At 40.6% G+C, this 19,321-nt stretch overlaps 1 protein-coding gene across 3 annotated transcripts in view; it reads left to right on the top strand.

Moving 5' to 3' along the window:
• The window catches only part of LOC309863821 (uncharacterized protein), a 337,583-nt gene that overhangs the window by 160,816 nt on the left and 157,446 nt on the right, over window positions 1-19,321 (top strand). For 2 of the 3 annotated variants that reach the window (XR_014311278.1, XM_082729049.1), the window contains 2 exons: window positions 5,965-6,097; window positions 6,203-7,216. The exons of the other annotated variant lie outside the window; for it this stretch is intronic. Coding sequence is in view for 1 of the 2 variants with exons in the window: in XM_082729049.1 (XP_082585175.1) it covers window positions 5,965-6,054 (90 nt within the window). In the remaining variant the exon portion in view is untranslated. Of the gene's footprint in view, window positions 1-5,964; window positions 6,098-6,202; window positions 7,217-19,321 lie in introns of those variants that run through there. 3 annotated transcript variants of the gene reach the window in all.

The raw sequence follows: 19,321 nt of genomic DNA on the forward strand, positions 1-19,321 counted from the left end.
CCACCAAGAGGAAAGGGAAAGGAAGAGAAGAGAAAGGCAGCTAATAAAGGGCATGTTCCTGAGTCAGCTGCAGGTGACATTGGACACCTATGTTCAAACCTTTGGGGAAATAATAGGGAAGAGCTAAGAAAATGCCCCTCACCATTATCTCCTGGACTCTATCAGCCGATGCTTGAGGACTCCTCTCAGGATGGGTTACCGACATATTCCTGGCCTGCCAGGCCCAGACAGATAGTTTTTGGAGAAAACTCTCATGCAAAGAGATGCAGCTAATGGCAATTGGAGGTTGGCCTAGGAAAGGTCTGAGTGATAAGAGTGGGATATTGACAGCCTCTGGTCCATTTACAGGTATTAATGGGAACAATGGCTTGAAAAGAAGAGGAGAGAAAAGTTTTGAACATTGAGGAAACCACTGTCTAAGAAGGCCTGAATAAACAGTGGGTGACATTGAAGCCAAAACCCATAGGCTTTCTTATGTGAGTTCCTCAAAGGAGTGTGGTTCAAGTGAAATGGGGAAGAAGGGACCAGCTGCAGCATACTGGAGATGGAAGGTGGTTTGGAGTCTGAGGATCCAGGTTGTGATGGCTGCTCTGAGTTTGGACACCTAGTGTTCTAGTAGGCACCTGTTGGCTGCAGATCATGTTGGGGCTATGAGGTAGGTTAGCTGCACTGTGGATGATAGATAGTCACTTATCTGTGTCACAAAGACCTGATTCATCTCCAGTGATCATTTTAGAAGAATGAAAGCTACCTATGATGGGAGGGGCTGTGAGTCAACATGGGTTTCTTCAGCTTACCTAGGTTGAAGAGGCAGGTAGTGACCAATAAGCAGTGCTGATTTCATCCCAGGTCTCCTGCTGTATTTATAGAGGATAAGACTGGCAGCCTGGTTGGGGAGATGGGGATAGGGATGGTCATGGTCAGTACCTCTAAAGTGGTTTTGCTGTAGTCTCCTCTTATACTGAACTGTATGGCATTGCATTGTGTTGTGGGTATTTACCTTCTCTGGAGACCTGGCGGGGGGGGGGGGGGAGCAGTTCAGCTTGTTGAAGGCTGCAGGATTGCAGAAGGCTCTCGTTCACTTGACACAGTTAGTTGTTGATGTATTGCTACAGAAGGTCTGCGCCCTAGGCTTTAGCACATGCGCTGCCAGGACTCCCATGTGTTAATCTTTGTTAATGGAGATGTCCATGTGTTTTACCTGGTTTTTAGCTGCCCTGGCAGATGTGCCCAGGAATGAGCTCCCAGAGATTGCACCTCAGGGGTTAATTACTCTCTGATATATCAAATTATATGATTTGATGTGCTCTTTCCTTTTTTTTTTTTTTTTTTTTCATCCTGTATTCACATGCTAGGCAGATAGGATCTAGAATAGAAATGCCAGGACATGTTAATAATTTATTGATAGCTCTTATGTGGGGGAAAAACCCCATAATATATGTTTATGTATTCTTATGTACACAGTAACACAGTTTTTCCATGAAAGAGGGAGAGGAAGAGTATCAGGTTGGATCTGGTCAGGAGACAGAAGCTAAGCAAGTTATTTATTTATTTTTTTAAAACGATTTCATTTATTTATTTGACAGAGAGAGGTCACAAGGAGGCAGAGAGGCAGGCAGAGAGAGAGAGAGGAGGAAGCAGGCTCCCTGCTGAGCAGAGAGCCCGATGCGGGACTCGATCCCAGGACCCTGAGATCATGACCTGAGCTGAAGGCAGAGGCTTAACCCACTGAGCCATCCAGGCTCCCGCAAGCAAGTTATTTTAACAGAAGGAATTACCATGAAGACTTTTGTATGGGAGGAAAAAGTCTTTCTCCAGTCATTCAGGGTCCCTGCCTCTGTCTGAAAAGCAAACTTGCAAGGGCAGAGTAACAGGAGAAAAGCCTATATAGATTTATGTAATGTCAGTGTTACGTGACATGGAGCCTTCACAGGGAAATAAAGACCCACCACAGTGGTTAGAGCTGCGAGTTTCTCAGTGAGGCAGGCTGGAGAGCCCACAGTGGGGGGAGAATGTGATAGGTCAAGGACTAGGAGGTAAGCATAGTAAGTGGGGGAGACTTCTCAAGGCCCTTGGTTAGGATTCATGTAGGTGTCCCTTGTCTTTAGAGGTGAGTGTGCTCCTTTCCACTGGGTATAGAGAGGCATCTCTCACAGGAGGGCTTCGTGAGCTATTTCCTGGAAGAAGGGTAAGAGGCAGGCAGAGGACACCGTGATCTTGCTGCTTCTGCTGTTTTCTTAGACTTCAGTATGACAAGGTGGAGCCTTTCAGGATGGCATTACTTGAACCTCATCGCTTGTTAACCAGGTGTTGGATAATCCAAGAGATGCAAAGAGATACTGAGCTTCACAGAGGTCACACGCTGCAGGAAGCCACTGTACCCCTGTGGCTAGGGAGGAAGTTAGGATAATGAAAACTTAAATACTTGGGTGATGGGCCTTGCAGAGGGGGAACCCAGACTTCTGAGGAGGGACACAGGACAGTTGGCTGTGCTGGTGTCTCTGAAGGGAGCTGGGAGTATAGAGATACTGCAAAGTGGAGTCAGCTGCTCCTACTGGAACTGGCTGCTGTTGCCAGGGTGGAGAGTGCTCACTGGAGTCATGTGACAGGTTAGGAATCCCATAAGGAGCCCCATTCCCTCTCCTCCCCTTACTGGCAGACCCAACAGGGGGCCTGTGATGTAGGAGAGATGTGCTCTGAGGGGTCCCAGCCCCAGAACTATGAAGCAGGAGGGGTTTGGAGGTGAAACATAGTTAAGTTAAAAACCAATACAGAAAGAGAACATAAATGTGTGTATACACAAGAAAGAGGAAGAACAAGAGTGAAAGGGAGAGAGTTCATTCTCATTTGAGTGAGGTAGCAAGAACAAGATTATAGCCAAGAGCTACTTGGGATAAGGAGTGTTGCTACTTGGCTATAGAAATAATCATAATAATAGCAGGGAGGAATAACATTAAGGACCCTTATTTAGCGTGGGGTGGGGTGGTGATTAAGATCTAAAGTAAGGGCGTTAGGGGAAATTCACATAGAAATATTAGAATCATACACTAAGACTCTGAGAGCCTGTTGAAACGAGCAAGCATTTGTAACCCTCATCTTGTACTTGGTCTGTGACATACATGTACATCCTGAGTGGAATGTGGGTGGAAAACCTTTCCCCTGCCTCACTGATATTACTACTTTCCTCTGCTCTCTCGCCGACATGGAAGAAGGGCTTCTTCTAAGTTATGTGTATGTGTTCCAGAGCTTCCCCTTAAATTATACCAGGTATGTGCTGAGCACTCTCCCGTATGCTGTTCTACGTGATGGTCACATTGACCCTAGAATAGCTATTATTAGGCCTCCTCAACCATAAAGAGATCAGATACAAAGGAAGGTTGTCTAAAGTCCTGTGATCATAGTCAGTGAATGAAAGAACCTGAATTTCCAACTAAAGTGGATCTTGCTCCAATCCTATGGTCTATAATTAGCATAGCCCTGCTCCCCCTGCTGAATGTTCTGCCCTGACTTTATGTCTAGGGCAAACCATGTCATCTCTAACATCAAAATAGGCGAACTCTGCAAGGTCTTAAGGAACAGTAAACCTGCAGTGTCCAATATGGCAGCCACTGGACATGTGTGCTACTTAAATTAAGTAGAATTAAGTAAAATTTAAAAGTCAGTTCCTCAAGTAGACTCATTTCAAGAGCTCAGGAGCTACATATGGTTAATGACTACTATCTTAGCACAGAACATTTCCATCCTCACAGAAAGTTCTGGAGTACATCCGTAGTGAGTGAGAGCCTGATTCTCAACCTATTTAACAAACTCAGCTCTGTACCTTACCGGTTGTGCATCCATGGCAGGTTCCTTAACCTCTTTGTGCCTCAGTTGAGTCAAGGCAGCTCCTCTTTGGGTTCAGAAGAGAATTAAATAAGACACTATTTGTAAAGTTCTTAGGATGGTATCTTGCACATCATGGATTCTCAATATATGTTACCTAAAGGGGGAAAAGGTCTCTTAGCTCTAACATGACATGATTTTCTAAAAATTCCACTGTCGCCATTCACCGTCTGATATTTTTATTTGAAGAAGAAAGGAAGAATTTTGAAGCAGGGAAAGGAATATCTTGATAATTGATACTTAGAATGTTTCATGAAGTCAGGGAATCCTACATTAACTCACAAGATTATCCTATATGTTATACATTACTATAATCCATACCATGTACCAGGTTTTGATCTATGAACTTAGTACATACTCCTTACTGAATCCTTCAAATGGGCCTATGTTGTAGTTCTTCCATATCCTCATTTTCAATACCCTCCACATTTTACCACTTTTCTGGTTAAGTCCTTCAGGAGTGGGGAGGAAAGAATGAGCCTATCCGTATGAAGAGAGTAGAGAAACCAATAGCTGTTGAGGGTTTATTATCTCAGGCTAGATATTTTGTGTGTTTATCTAATTTCGTGCAATAACCCTGATATTTTCCTCAACTTATAGATACAGAAATAAGCTACAGAGGTTGTTAAAATTAGTCTGATATCACACTACTAGTTAAGGGTAAGAACTGGGAATCTAACATAGACTTAATTTCAAATCCCAGGTATTTTTCATAGCATCTTGATGTATATTAAAAGGGAAGATAATATTTGTTGCATGTTCAAGTGTAATACAAGGAATAAATAAAAAAAATATTGGTAAATTGTCGTAGGAGTTAAAAGGAAGAGGGATTCCTCTTTGTCAAGAGGTCCTGAGAGTCTTCTTTGAAGAAGAGCTTGAAAGTTGGTAACATGTTGGCAGGTGGTATTGGGGGAAGAAACTTCCAGGCAGAGGGAGGAGCACAAGAACAGATTCGGCAGAAGGAAGATACCATGAATAGTTTGCAGAACTGGCCAAGGATGGGAATGTGCCTGGACCGGAAGGACTCTTCTGTCGCCGACATTCTTCGAATTGTCAGTGCGTGGTCATAGTAAAAAGTACAGAAACTTTTAATATTATTATTGATTTTAAATCTCCTATAGACTGTGTGCCATCTTTATAAATGTGTGCCCAAGACAGACCACTCCCACTGGCTGCTACCCTTTGGTATAGCACTGGTAACTGGGTGTATTTGGATAAGTTCTCCTCTCTCTGCATTTCTTGGTAGCACTGCAAGTTCCTACAATTCTCATCCTGTGTTCTTCACTGGTATGCCGCCTACTTGGTGTTCCAGGGAGATAGGTTCTACAAAGGACAGAGGGTAGACCTGGACTTCCCATGGGTTTTGGGAAAGGGGGTTCACAAGTGGAACCAGGTGCCTGGCATGCTTTGGGTCTGGAGTTCTCCTGACCCAGGCATAGAAACTTTCTTCAGGATCTGGATGATGCTTTAGAGTCAAATGAGCAAGGCTAATTGAACCAAAGGGCATGGACCATGGGCCTGGAAGAATCTTCCTAGAGATTTATCACTGGTTGGGGAGTTGAGAGTTTGAAGTTGAAGACTGACATCACTAAAGAGAAGCCCAGGTGGTTGTTGATACACTTCCTACCCCCACCCCTCCTGCCTTTTCCCTAACCACTACCCTGGGGCAAAGGAAGATGGAGGACCTCCTGCTAATTTTCAACTGCACTTTGCTCTCTGTTATGTAGTATTTCAGTGACAGGATCCACTCAGGAGAGTTGGGGCAAGGCTGGCTGAGGTTCTCAAGGAGCTGAGTTTTGAGTTCAGGTGCCCGCGTGGCAGTGGAATGATGCTTCCTGACCTTTCAGAACTTTGAGACCTCTGGGAGGTCTTAGACTTCACCTGGAGCCTCCTGTCCAGGATACGACCACCTAGGGGAATTCCAGGGAAAGGTGGCAGGTAGAGTATCCTTTCTGAGTTTTATTCTCTCTCGTCTTCCCTTCTCTTCTTTCCATATGTCTGTATTACTCTGTTTTGTCTCCTTCTCCTCAAGATTCATAGACCAGTGATGCAGGGGTATTTATTTTATGTTCTTGTCAACAGAGATATCATGGACTGAAAGGTGATGGGTATCCCAATGAGCTCACTACAAGATCTCAAAGATTCCAAGCCACTGGGTGCTCCAAAGCATAAAGCCACCATTCTGGAGAGGCGGCAGGAAGGAAGCCTGGAGGAGGTGAGGAAACATCACTCTTCCCTCTGCCATTGAGTCCATCGACCTTTAGCTGTCAGATGGGTGGGCCCAGGCCTGATGGGCTGTTTCCCGTGTGTCCTTCCACAGGCTCCGCTTTTGGCCAGAGGAAAAACCACCTTCTCAGGTCTCTGGGGGAACTGCTGAAGGAGAGTGAGGGAGATGTTGCTGATCTCCAGGACAGAAACACTGCAGCTGGAACCAAGAAGCACCTGGAGTGGGACTGAAGCCCAGCACCCCTTCAGACTGAAGCTCTCTGAGCTGCGTGTGGTTCCTGATTGGACTGTTTTTGCTTTGCCATCACCTGCATAACACAGTTCTGGATGCTTTTGAATGGTTGGCTTTCTTTCCTTTTCCCCGCCCCCTCTCTGTCTTTTCTTTTTTCTTCTCTTGGCCCTGAGAATTGTAAGAAAAGGATTGCTTTACAAAGTATAATTCTGTTGGTGAAATTGGCCTTGTTTATGAACAAATTCTGTCTCTAAGGATTTTCTGAATTGCAATCCCAGGTTACCTGGTAAATGGGGCTGTGTGATTTGATTTGTGTAGCACTGATCCTTAGATTAAAAATACATTTTCTTTCTTTCTTTCTTTTTTTTTTTTTCCCCTCAAGTTTTGGATCCAGATAATGGCCTGAGTCACATTTGCTTAGCTACTGAAGCGATCTCAATGTGGTATCGCTTGGATTTGAAATATAATCAAACATATATTATACCCGGGGCTCTTGCACGATATTTGATATATATGTTACACTACAAAGAAACACAAACCTTGTAGGCTGAAATTTAATTCCTGTCTGATCCTGCAGTTAGAATGGTGGAGAAATTATAAATATCAAAAGCAGCTTCAAACACCCTGAATGTAAGCTGACCAATACAAAACAATAAGTGGAAAGTTTGGAAATGCCACTTTCCAAGGCAAAGCAGGAATTGGATCAGCTGACCTCATCAATAGGGTTGCCCAGGTCTGTCTGTGGATCTGCTCATTTTGGAGGAATCCAAGAACAAGGCCTGCTTCTGTGTTTGGGTGTATGGAAATTGTGGCGTCTCTGACTGAATGCTCTGTAACTGTGCCTGCCTTGCAATAAAACACCTTTGGTTGACTCAACAACAAGGTCTCTGTCAATTTCCTGCAACACTGTGTTCTCAATGCCTTGTCAGAAAGTCCAGGGTAGACCTTTGAGTGGTTGAACTGTCAGAGATCACAACTGGACACAGATTTACTGCTCTTTCAGGGGTGTCTCCAGAGCCATCTGCTGTCTCCATGTGGGGTCCATGTACATGTGGTCAACTTCCCTTCTTCATGCTATGGTCAGCTCTAGACCTCTATAGTTATGGTGTAGCCCAGGTAGGCCAGGGTGCTGCCATCTCGTTCTGGAACCCCCGTGTATTTCTCTGAGACTAGAACAAGCTGCACACTCTTGGAACTTCAGTTTCCTCATGTGCAACATGGCAATAATGATCCTTTGTGTAGTTACAGTCATAAGCACCTGTAGAAGGACATCAGATGGATGACCCGGTACACGTTATAAACATACTGGGATGTGGCAGCACTCCATAAATGGTGATTATTTTATTTGTTAAAGAATTGAAAGAACACTCTAAGTCCTTAAGGTTGACTGCATAGTTGACTAAGAACATAGTAGCCTTTGAGTAGCATCTTAGGCCTCCTTGCTTAAAGCCATTAGAAAGAAAGGTAAAGATTCATGGGACAAAAGTCAGGAGAAGCCAATCTGTAGCTCACTACCTTGACGGCAGCCAAATGCCTTGGTTCCTTCCTCAGTGAAATACGGCAGTCATTACCTCCACAGAAATGATACTTTTGCTTTTACAGAAAGTAAAATTTACCAAGCACATAGGTGTAGGAGAGACCATCTCTCCCACTTGTTTGCAACATCAGGCCCATATCATCCAAGGGCAGGCACATCTCTCTGGATAATGACAGAGAGGTCTCCTTCACCGTGGGGGAGGAATTCGACCCACCTCAGGCCTCATCAGACTGTGGCTGTCACGTCAGGAGAAGGCAGTGTTTGAAAGCCCCCTGCAGTCTCAGTACCACACCTGAGATTTCTGGATGACCAACATGGGAAGCAAGGTCAAGAGCTTAGATTGTCCATTTCATACATAGTGGCAATAAAGTCATTGTTCTCTGGTTGCCGTGGTGTGTATTACAGTCCTACAGATAGTCCTGGACTTCAAACCATACTGAGTTGAAAGAGCATTTTCTACTTTCTACTCTGAAGTCATAAAACCATAATAATAATGCAAAAGCAGGTAACAGTTACTAAATATTTACTTTAACGCTGGGTATTGGGCATAGTACTTTGCAAGTTGTGGCTCTTTTAATTCTCTCAACAGCCATATGAGGTAGGTACTCTCAACTCCCATGACTTGGATGAGAAACTGAGGCATGAAATTGCTTTGTAAGTGGGCCAGGCTTCCCAGTTGGTGAGAGTCATAGCTCTAATGCACCAGGTCAGCCTGACTCCAAAACTTGGGCTCTTTATCGTTTTGATCAGCTGCTCCCTCACCTTGGTCCCAGTCCCTGTCTGCTGTCTTGGCTTCTTACTATGAACCTTACCTTCAGAACTGCATCATCCTTACTTATAACTTAGGGTTATAAGTAACCCTAAGTTACTTATAACCCCAGCTTTCCTACCTGCTTCCCATAGTTACTGTCTAGGCTCTTGGCAAACGTACACCAACTAATTGTAAATCAATATGAAAAGTAAAGGTGTTCTTCTGGATGGGGTCCAGGTTCAACCTGCCTTATGTTGAATTCTATTTCTGTTCAGTGTTCAGAGGTTTCAGTGCATCTTATCCAGAGGAGATCCTAACGCATGTCAATGTTGAGTCCAAGAACTTTCTCAAGGGTAAATGAGGGAGCACCTTTTGTAGAGGTGAAATATTAGATTCTGGAACAAAGCAATGCTGACTCTAACCTTAGTTCCTAAAACTGTATCAAAGGACATCATTTATGTAGGACAGAAACAACCTTTTCCCAGTTCGCTCCAACAGCTTGTCCAGAAGGTGGTGTTACTGTGTATCTGTCCAAAGGATAGAACGTGATGTTACTGTGTACCTGTCCAAAGGACTGCCAGAGTTTAAAGCATTTTACACATTTGTAGCAGATGCCGTTGGTACCTTGCCCATGTTTCTGAGGGCTTTCCCTGGCTGTGGGGCCTGTGTGATCCCAGACAGTAAGTGCTTGGGGGTTCATTCTTCCCTCACTGAGACTAGCCCTCAACCCCACGGAAGAGAGTTGGTATATAAATGATCCAGCTCCCCACCGTTGGGTGGTCCAGCTGAGGTGGGGTCTGCCCTGACTCTAAGCTCCCCAGTGAGGTGACACTCCTCTTGCCCATGGTAGGAACTAGTTTGTTAATCCACTTTTTTGTCTGTCTTTCTCTCCTGTGTCGTACGCTTGCTTCTCAACTAGTGTTTCCTGGAATCACTTTCCCAGTAAGGAGTTAATGCTCACAAATTTCTGTTTTAGGGTTTGCTTCTGTGGGGAGCCCAAGTGAATTCAAAATTTAGGTGCTGGTCAGTTATAGAAATAATAACATCAGGGCACCTTGGTGGCTCAGTCATTAAGCATCTGCCTTCGGCTTGGGTCATGAACCCGGGGTCCTGGGATTGAGCCCTGCATCGGGCTCCCTGCTCAGCAGGATGCCTGCTGCCCCCTCTCTGACTCCCCCTGCTTGAGTCCCCTCTCTTACTGTGTCTCTGTCAAATAAATAAAAGTAAAAAAAAAAAATAAAAAAGTCCCAGAGAAAATACAGCAGTGTCATCTGAGACTAAACCGTTTCTCCCCTTGTCCTACTGATACCTCTGCTGTGTTAGGAACTAGAAAGGAGACTTTATAAATCTGAGACTCACTTGCCGGAGAAGCCACCTTCCTGTGAAACGGGCACCTCCACAGGTTACAAGATACTTTTCCTTTAAACGAAAGACTCAACTAACATATGAGACTGGGCAAGAGTCACCTGATGGCAAATCAAATTACAGATCACCAGCTAGAACAAGTAATTAAATATAAGGGGGTAATGGGAAAAGGAGGGAGTCACAATCCCAGAGCCCCCTTTTCACCTCTCAAGGACTCCCATTTGCCTTTGAATCACTTCTGCTTCAATTAACATTGATTGAGCCTGCCTAGAGTGCCTGGCTCTTGTCAAATCCCATTACACGGGTTCCAAGACACTCTCTGTCCACAAGCCTTTGTAGTGCTGGGACATTTTTGTGGGAATATTGAATATTGTGTGGAGTAGCTAATGCATTGATCAGGACTGTTATACAAGAGGTTTGCTTTTTCTGGCTTGGCAGTTTTGTAAACGGGATTTCATCTTTGCCATTATCATTATCAGCTTGAGCCAATTCTCTAAGTTCCAGTTATGATGCTCTAAAAAGCATGTCAGACTGACCCACTGTAGCTTTTAAAGATAAACGTTGGAAATGTCAACCTTGTAAAGTAAGAGATGTAACTATCTTTGTTAGAGGTATCACACACCTACTTCATGTATTTTTGTTGTTGGGAGGAAGATGCATGAAGAAACACATTTCTTTGGGGTTCCCAGTCAAGATTCTGATGTTTATTTTATTAGAGATGTAAATGGAACCACAGTATGTATCAGGGTCTGCCTTATCTCTTCTCAATCTTTGTTAACCTCTTGGAGGGTGGGGCTATATTTTATGCAAGATGAGGGCAAGAATACTATTAAGAAAGAAAATCAGACAATAATATTGTTCCTAAAATGATCAAGGCTCTTTTATGTAGGGAAAACATTTATTGCTACTGGTAACTTTTTAATACCCACATTTTAAATCTCATTAATTATTAAAATTTTTTTAAATATTCAAATGCTACTTTGCCACAAATAAAATATACTTTATGAATCATATCATTTTAAATATTTAAATGCTGATTAGAAACTTAAGTAGACATTCTCCTAAATATTTCAGTAGAGCCTCTACCATTTGAAAGCTTCACAAACTTTTAAAAGCAGACAGCACACACGTGCACACATGCACACATGCGCGCGCGCGCACACACACACACACACAGAGTAATCACCATGAGATTCAAAATACATTATACCTTCACTTAAATGATTAAGAAGTATTTATGCTATGGATTTGATTTATGTCTTTGTTATTTATAAACTTGTTTTATCCCTTCCTTGTTTTTTTTTAAATGCTTATCAGTGTTTATATTTTCCTAGAATTATAGTAATCTTGCCAGACTTGAAAGAAAAAGCATGTGGGCTTAAACTAGCTGGGTTATCACATTCTGGGTTATTAGGCGCTTGAGTTTTGGTTGACATATGGCATCTTAGTGGATCTCTGCAAAATCAGTTCCATTGTGGGCTGGTGTTTTCTGGCCTGAGTGTTTTCTTAGAGTCAAAGTTCCGTTGCTATGTCAGTGAGACCTTGGAAGCACTTGTCTTGTAATGGCAACATGGACCACCCTCTGAGAACTTCCATCTTCATCAAATCTTAGACAGCGAGCCTTTACTTCATCACGCCTTGTTTTCTCAGGATTTTGATAACAAAGTATGCAGCCCTTTAATCATGTAGGGGATGAAAGGAGGGGTCTGGACAGCAGATTCTCTTCTTGATAGCTACCTCATGCATCTGCCTGCAACACACAGCTGACTGTGATGTGTAGCCTTAGGGGAGATCGTTTCTCTGATCAACCAGGAAAACTCTCTAACTTTTCTTGAGTTATTTGTCTTAACATTCACTGTACCTGTTCTATTTTATTTAATGAGAAAAAATATATAAAATAAAAGAAACAGAGCATCTCTAGTTATCAAATCCCTAACCTACTTACTAGGAATATATATTTTGGAATATGCCCTTTTTGTTTTTAATGACCTTTTTGTATATCTTGTCCTTTTCCTTGTTGAGTACTACGATGAACTCAAGCCATAGAAACCAGTTATTCCAAAGAGCTATAATTATTCTCGTTCAAATTATTGGAATGTGGACACCCTCTTAAATAGTCTCTTTTGTCTTTTCAGCTGCTCTTGAGATATTTTTGAAAGCCTTTTGCTTAAAGGCAACAAGATGTTCCATACCTGTATTGATTTTTCTCTACTATTAGCTAATATTTTAGTCCTTGAGAAGCCCTGAGTCTTGTTAGTAGAGAATAGCAGTAGGATCGTGTATTAGTTTTATCCCCATGAATGTGATAATAGACAAAATAATACTGATTTTGGCCACTGTAATGCAAGTGCTGGAAAAATATGTTTATAAGTTTTCCTTATCTTTTTCTAATATAAATGCTAATATTGCTAATTCTAAATTTTTATCTAATATTAATTTTTAAAATTTATTTTCCTATACCATCCATATTTTCTTGGATTATCAACTCAAACTCTAATCACATGCTTTTCTCATTTATTAGCCTTGCATGTTTAATTGTTCACGATTTTGTAGTTCTTTTATTGACAAACATAAGACAGGATCCAAGTGAAGATAGACCTGGGATATAGTAGACATATTGGCTTTCTCATCTGTAAAAGGAATTCTCTGATGAGGTTTAGGATTGAGACTTTTGTCCTATAGGTAATAGAATGAATACCACTTAGAATTGTTATCACTGGATTAAGGCAGTGAGTCTCAAAGTAGCATCACTGGGAGGGAGTGTTCAAATGCAGGCTACTGAGCCCCACTTTCAGGTTTCTTATCAGTAGGTCTGGGGTGGGATTGGAAACTGCATATCTCATAAGTTCCAGATGGGGCTAATGCTGATGGGTGAGTGACCACACTCTAAGGTACATAAAGTAAGTTTTATTGACTAGGTGGAGCTAGCCTTTGGAGCTTGAACTTTGAGGCTGTTCATCAAGCTGAAGGTTAAGAAAAGGTAGCAAGTAAATGACTTCTAGAAAGATAAGTTTTGGGTTATAAAAATTGGAATTATCAGTGTGGATCTTGCATATTCAACCAGGTCTGCCTTTTACTCCTTGGCTCCATTTTCTTTGGGCAATTCTGACTGCTTATCAGCTATAAATCTCATATCTACAAGCACAGTGAGGTATGAAAACATCAATTAAAAAATCAACAGAATTCTGTAGTTCTCATAGGAAATTAACCTGCACTTAAATATACAATAATGAAATTTCTTGTAAAAAGTTCTTTGGTGGGGAAAGAATTCACACAAAGGGATTTTGTATCTATAAACCCAGATTGTAAATCTTGATTTTATTTTGAGGTTGAAGTGTAGACCTTATCTCCCTTTACCTGACATCTGTTCTAGCAGGAAGTCTATCTTCCTAAGTGTTTAAGCAAGTGCCAGGTATGCTGTCACTTCAAGATGAATAATAAACAGCCATAATAAATGGATGTTGTGTGTGACATTAATAAGACATTTGCAATCCTGCAGGAAGAATCATGCTAGAAGATAAATAGATGCATTTATTTATACTATTGTGAGGAACTTGAACTTCTGACACACAGAGCAGGTGTTCAGTCTATTTTGGAACTACCTGACAAAACTCCTTTGTTTTCTTGTTCCTCTGTCTGCCCCCAAATGTAGATGTTGTTCAAAGTTCTGCCTTCTCTCTTTGTTCCTTGACCTCTGATTTTTCTATCAGTGAACTCCCCCACACACTTTAAATTATCTATAGAGGGGTTGATGTCATAGTCCCACCTACCCACCCCTTTCTAAAAAAAGAAAAATCAAAATTTTATTTCCAACTGACTGTAGGACATCTTTATCTGGATGTCTGTCTACCAGCTCAAACCTGCCTATAGCAGGACTCAGTGCTTCCTCTACTCAGCCCATATTATCCTTGTTTTCTCTCTGTACATAAGCCACATTATTTGCTTCACTAAAACCTCCCTCTTTATCATCCCAGATATCCACAATATTCAGCCTCCAGTATGTCTCTTTGGTGTTAATATCTTTATTCCATCTTCTGACAAAACTGTATCTTAGGCACCCAGTGCTGCCATTCAAATGATTGTTAAAGCTGTTTCACTAATGTTCTCATTTTTGGTCTCTCTTTACTGCAATCCCTCTTAAATATCATTGCAACACAAATTCTCCCCCAAATCACATCACTGATCAAAGGATGTCCTGATCTAGAATTTTTCATGACTCCCAGTAGGTAATAAGATATGTTCAAACTGTTAATGCTGCCATTCCGTATTTTCCAACACACAGCCCCAACTCACTTTCACACTTTCCTCTCTTACTATTCACTTATGAACCTTCTCCATTGGTGTGATATCAATCTTTAAACATGACTTTAAATTTAATTTTTTGATTATGCTAATCTTTCTTCATATCATCTTCTTTTTTGACCTGTTGAAATCCAAAACTCTTTTTAAAGGTGCATAAGAAATGGTACTTTCCTATAGAGTGTTGCTTGATTCACCACCAACCAATATTACTTTTCTTTTCCTTTTAAGTCCTTCATTACTCTATGGAGATTTCACCTGCCACTTATACTTATACCTGGTAGTTTTGATGATGTAGAACATTATTTGTTGGATCCTGGACATATACATGGGAAATACTGATGTGGATTTTCCTGGCAAATCCATGCTGTTGAGAGCCTTTTCTTGGCCAGGCACTTGTGCAGACACTGGAGACCACAGTACGGTCAGGAATTCATAGAGCTTATGTTCTAGAAGAAGAACAAATACAAGAAACAAACTAAAATAGATTGTTATTTGTATTGATAAAAGAAAACAAAGTGGTGTTGAAGAGAGTGTGAATGTGAAATGTATGTAGTTAGGGAGGGTTTCTCAGAGTAGATGACATTTAATCTGAGACCAGAAGAATGAGGAAAAAAACAGTCTGGAAGAGAACTGAGGGAAAGTGTTGTAAACTGAAGAAGAGCATGCGAAGTGTGATGAAGCAGAAATTAGGTTGGTATATTTAAGACAGCAGAAAGACCAGCACGATAGAGAATAGTTATTAATATAAATTGTATGAAATGAGATTGAAATAGAAGGTGGGAATTAACTGCATTGGGCCATGTAGACTTTGGGGGAGAGTTTTGATTTTATTCTAAGCATGATATGGGAAAACATTCAAGGGGTTTGGAGCAGGATAAATGCTCTGTGGGAATGGGAATGGAGTTATGGTGGCACAATAGAAAATGCAAGCAGATTGTCTATCATCCTAACTGTAAACTCTTAACATATATATATATATATATATATATATTTTTTTTTTTTTTTTTTTTTTTTTTTTTAAACTCTTAACATCTTAATACTTGTAAACTCTAGGTTGGGTGAGCTGGCTAGCCTGTAGTTAGACCTCAAAAATTTCTGTTTTTTTGTGGATCAAAAGCAAGTCATCCCTTTGCCTTTCTCCCCATTGGCCAAAACCTTACCTTGGCCCTTGATATCTCTGATCCTATGGCAAGAAAAGGCAGGAAAGAATAAACTCCAAGTTAAATATCCTAAAGATACCCAGGAATCATCTTACCATACCAATGACATGGGAAAACTTTCAGAAAAGGGAAATTCTAAAAAGTATGGGAATCCAAACAGTCTAGGCTATGTGGATCCTACAGTTTTAAAATATTTGTTCATAACATGGCAGTACCTATGATTACAGCAAAGCTCCATGCTCTATCCACAAGGTCAAATAGTGATCTTGGCCCATGTTCTATGTCAGCATTCTTTTTTAGGAATGAACAAAAGAGGTTCTTGAGCTCTTCATAGAGGCATTCCATTTTTATTAATTATTTTTTTTAGGAGTGGTATATATATAATAGGTACAAACTATATAATTGCTAAATTAAGCCAAATATTTTGTAAACCACTGTCTTTAATCAGAGACCCAGATGTAGTCACTCCAGAGTTTTTCACTATTGGTAAAATTATTATTATTTTTTATTATTTTTTACAGAGCCCAAAACAGTCCATACTTTTTTTTTTTTTTTTTTTTTTTTTTTTTTTTTTTAATTCCTCTAGGTGACTAACTTCAGTGTATAATTCACTGGAGTAATCACTTCAAAATTTTGAAGGATATAAACAGTATTTGAGAACTTCTCTGATATTTTTAGAACTTACTTCTTCATTCCTTTTAAACTTATTCTGTGTCTCATGAATGCTGGATTGTGCTAAGTAATCAGATAAGATCATTTGTTGATGGACAACAATAACTTAATATGTCCTTTTTTCCCAGATTAAAAAGTTGTTTTAGCCATCATGACCTTAAAATAAGAAATAGTTAACGAATCATAATATTATCTGACACAACATATATTTATGTTGCTTCAAGCATATTCTAATTCCTGTGCTAGAATCAGAAATGACTGAGGAATTGTTGATGACTTTAAAAGATCACAGTCTGAACTCCAGTAAAATCTCAAAGAAGGGAGTTTAAGGATTATCATCCAATGCTTAATTCCCTCTGTAGAACCTGGAGTTGCTTGGGTGGCTCACTCAGTTGAGCCTCCAGCTCTTGGTTTTGTTTCAGGTTATGATCTCAGAGTTGTGAGAAGGAGTCCTGGGTTGGGCTTCCCACTCCCCACTCAGTGGGGAGTCTACCTGAGATTCTTTCTCTTTTTCCTACCCCTCTACCTGTTCATGTGCACTCTCTCTCACTCTTTCTCTTAAATAAATACATCTTAAAAAAATATTCCCTCTGTGTATCCATGCTGGTAAATGGTGATCCGGCTTCCCTTGGAAATCCTGTTTTAGTAAACTTGTTATCATCCATGGCAATCAGTACTATTTCTGGAGAGTTCATACTTATTGTCAGGTGGAAATCTGTGTCTCCATAACTTTACTCATAGATCCTAATTCTAACTCAGGAAATTCAAATTCAGATGCCTACAGAATCTTAGCAGATAGTACATATGAGCTAGGTAATCCAGATTTAACAATTAAAACATTTCAAATATTATAATAAATAACATCTGGTATGTAGTCCCATTGTAGTGAACATAATAGGGAATGATAGGGACTGTGATAAACTGAAGAGTATGGCTTTTCAGCTCTCATATATTTTTTTCTTTATAGAAATGTGGGCCAGGTATTCTAACTTTTTTCAAGTAAATCAGAATGTGGGCTTTTTGGGGAGCTACTCCTGACTTTTAAATTTGCAACCAATTCAAGTGTTTAAAACCCTCTAAGAGCCAATTCACACATCTATACCTAGGTTTGACCTATTGTCATGAATTTTCAGCCTTTGTCCTAAGCCCCATAGCTACAAGGAAGGAATGTGAAATCTCTTTCACTGGACAACCTATCAGGCATTTGAGGACAACCATCACCATGGTTCATCAGCACAGTCTTGTCCATAATTTCTGCCCCCAGCTAAACTCACAGGATATTCTTGACCTAATCCACAAACAGCTGCTATTCAATGATAATGATTAGGTGACATCCATATAAGAACTATGAAAACAAAAACTCAAAAGTGATCAAACTGTGCTTCTTACCTATACAAAAAGTTATTATTCCAGAAGACTACCAGAGTACCCATTTAAATCAAAATCTTATGGAATGGTGGAAATTTTAGGTTGATACAGAAAATATTTGGGGAAATTATCCTTAAATCACCTACCAATTCTAGTTACATATGACTTCAGTTAGATAATTAAAGTGTCTGCTTTTTATAGTAGATATTCAATCATGTTTTTTCCTGTACTAATTATGCCACTTGCCTTGACACCTAGATCCACTCTCTGCACACAGGTGCCCAGAATTGTGACATGAAAGGATGATGACTCTGGACCACAACACTCAGAGCCCCTTGTTCAATGGCTTCCAATAGGGTTTGGCCAATGGGAGGTACAAGAAAGATATAGAGCAGCAGGCAGGCTCTTTTCTTCCATGTCTCTTCTTTGCTTTGAAGCCCACACTCTGATAGTAGGTCTCTGTGTGATCTCTGCCTCTACCAGAGAGCCCCTCTGTCATGGCTCCAGCTTTCATGAAACTTCTGTCATGCTTATTTTCTCTTCTTGTCTCTTTGGCTCTAGCAGGGGATAATGGCTTCCTAATGTTGTTAATGTCTGGTTGCCTCATCATCCCTTGTTCCTTTCTTACCCTTGCTAACAAGTACCTTTGTCTCCTGATTTGAAACATTTGGGCCTGTTTTGTTATTCTGCGTCTGACAGCTACATTCTCCTTCCCTTTCTCCTTAGCTCTTAAAATGTCATGTCTTTATCTCCGAATGAATCATAGGTACTCACCTTGGAGGAAAAGTGTTTAAATATGTAGTTTGGAGTATTCATATGTAGTTCACTGTCTTGGTTTCATGATCCTGGTGTCAGGATCTTCATGGGTAAGTCATTCTCCATAGTCATGTTTTAAACCACTAATGAGTACCCATTGACCTGCAGAGTACAAGAATATCTTAATAAGTACATAGGGTTGACCTGCATCTCTAGCATGCTCAGTGCAGCCTCTGAACATCAAGAAACCATAGCTTTTCTGACCAAGTGTTTGAAAAGGTACGCACCAAACCCATCCTTTGCTATAATTTCTGCACTTTGGGTCTGCTCCTATTCTCCGTTCATGCCTAAATCACGCAGACTTCACTTGAACTATATCCCTGCCACCAGCTCAAATATACAGGCTGCATGGATTCTGGATTCAAGTCTCTTAGGGCACTCGAATTTGGTTCTCTGGCCACATACCTTCTTAGTCTCTTTGGCTCAGGTCACACCCAATATCTGATGTTTTCTCTTTTCCCTTTGCCCTTCAGTTAAGGTCCAGCAATGGCTCAGAGAAGAATCTGAGCCAGTTATGGCAATGTAATATAACAGATCACCTTCTGTAAACAAACATTTTATGAGTATTAAATGTCAGGGACCAATAAACGTAGCACTATAGCCAGTCCTGCATCTGTAAAATCCACTAACAAGTAGTTAGGGAGAGATGAGTAGAGGTTTTATGTTTAGAAATTTAGAATAACCCTTAGCAAAATCTAGTTTTAGAACAAAATAGGTTTTAAAATCTGCACTAATAATTTTAATATGGTCTTATCTTTAAAGCACTTTCTAAGTACTAATTCTCCCAGCATGCTTCTGAAGTATGTGTTATTACCAAAGGTGTGTGCCAGACTGGGTTTGAAACAAATTAGTATAATGAATAAGCATTTGGTTTTTACCTTAATATTTAAATTGGAATTTTGGGGTATCATTTAAAACTACAAAATCAAGGCAATTAAAATTTATTCATTGGTTTAGGATAGAATAGGTTATATGCAGACATTTTATAACACTGCAGTCAGTGCCCATTA

Source organism: Mustela nivalis, assembly GCF_964662115.1.
Source record: "Mustela nivalis genome assembly, chromosome: 1".
Lineage (NCBI taxonomy): Eukaryota > Metazoa > Chordata > Mammalia > Carnivora > Mustelidae > Mustela > Mustela nivalis.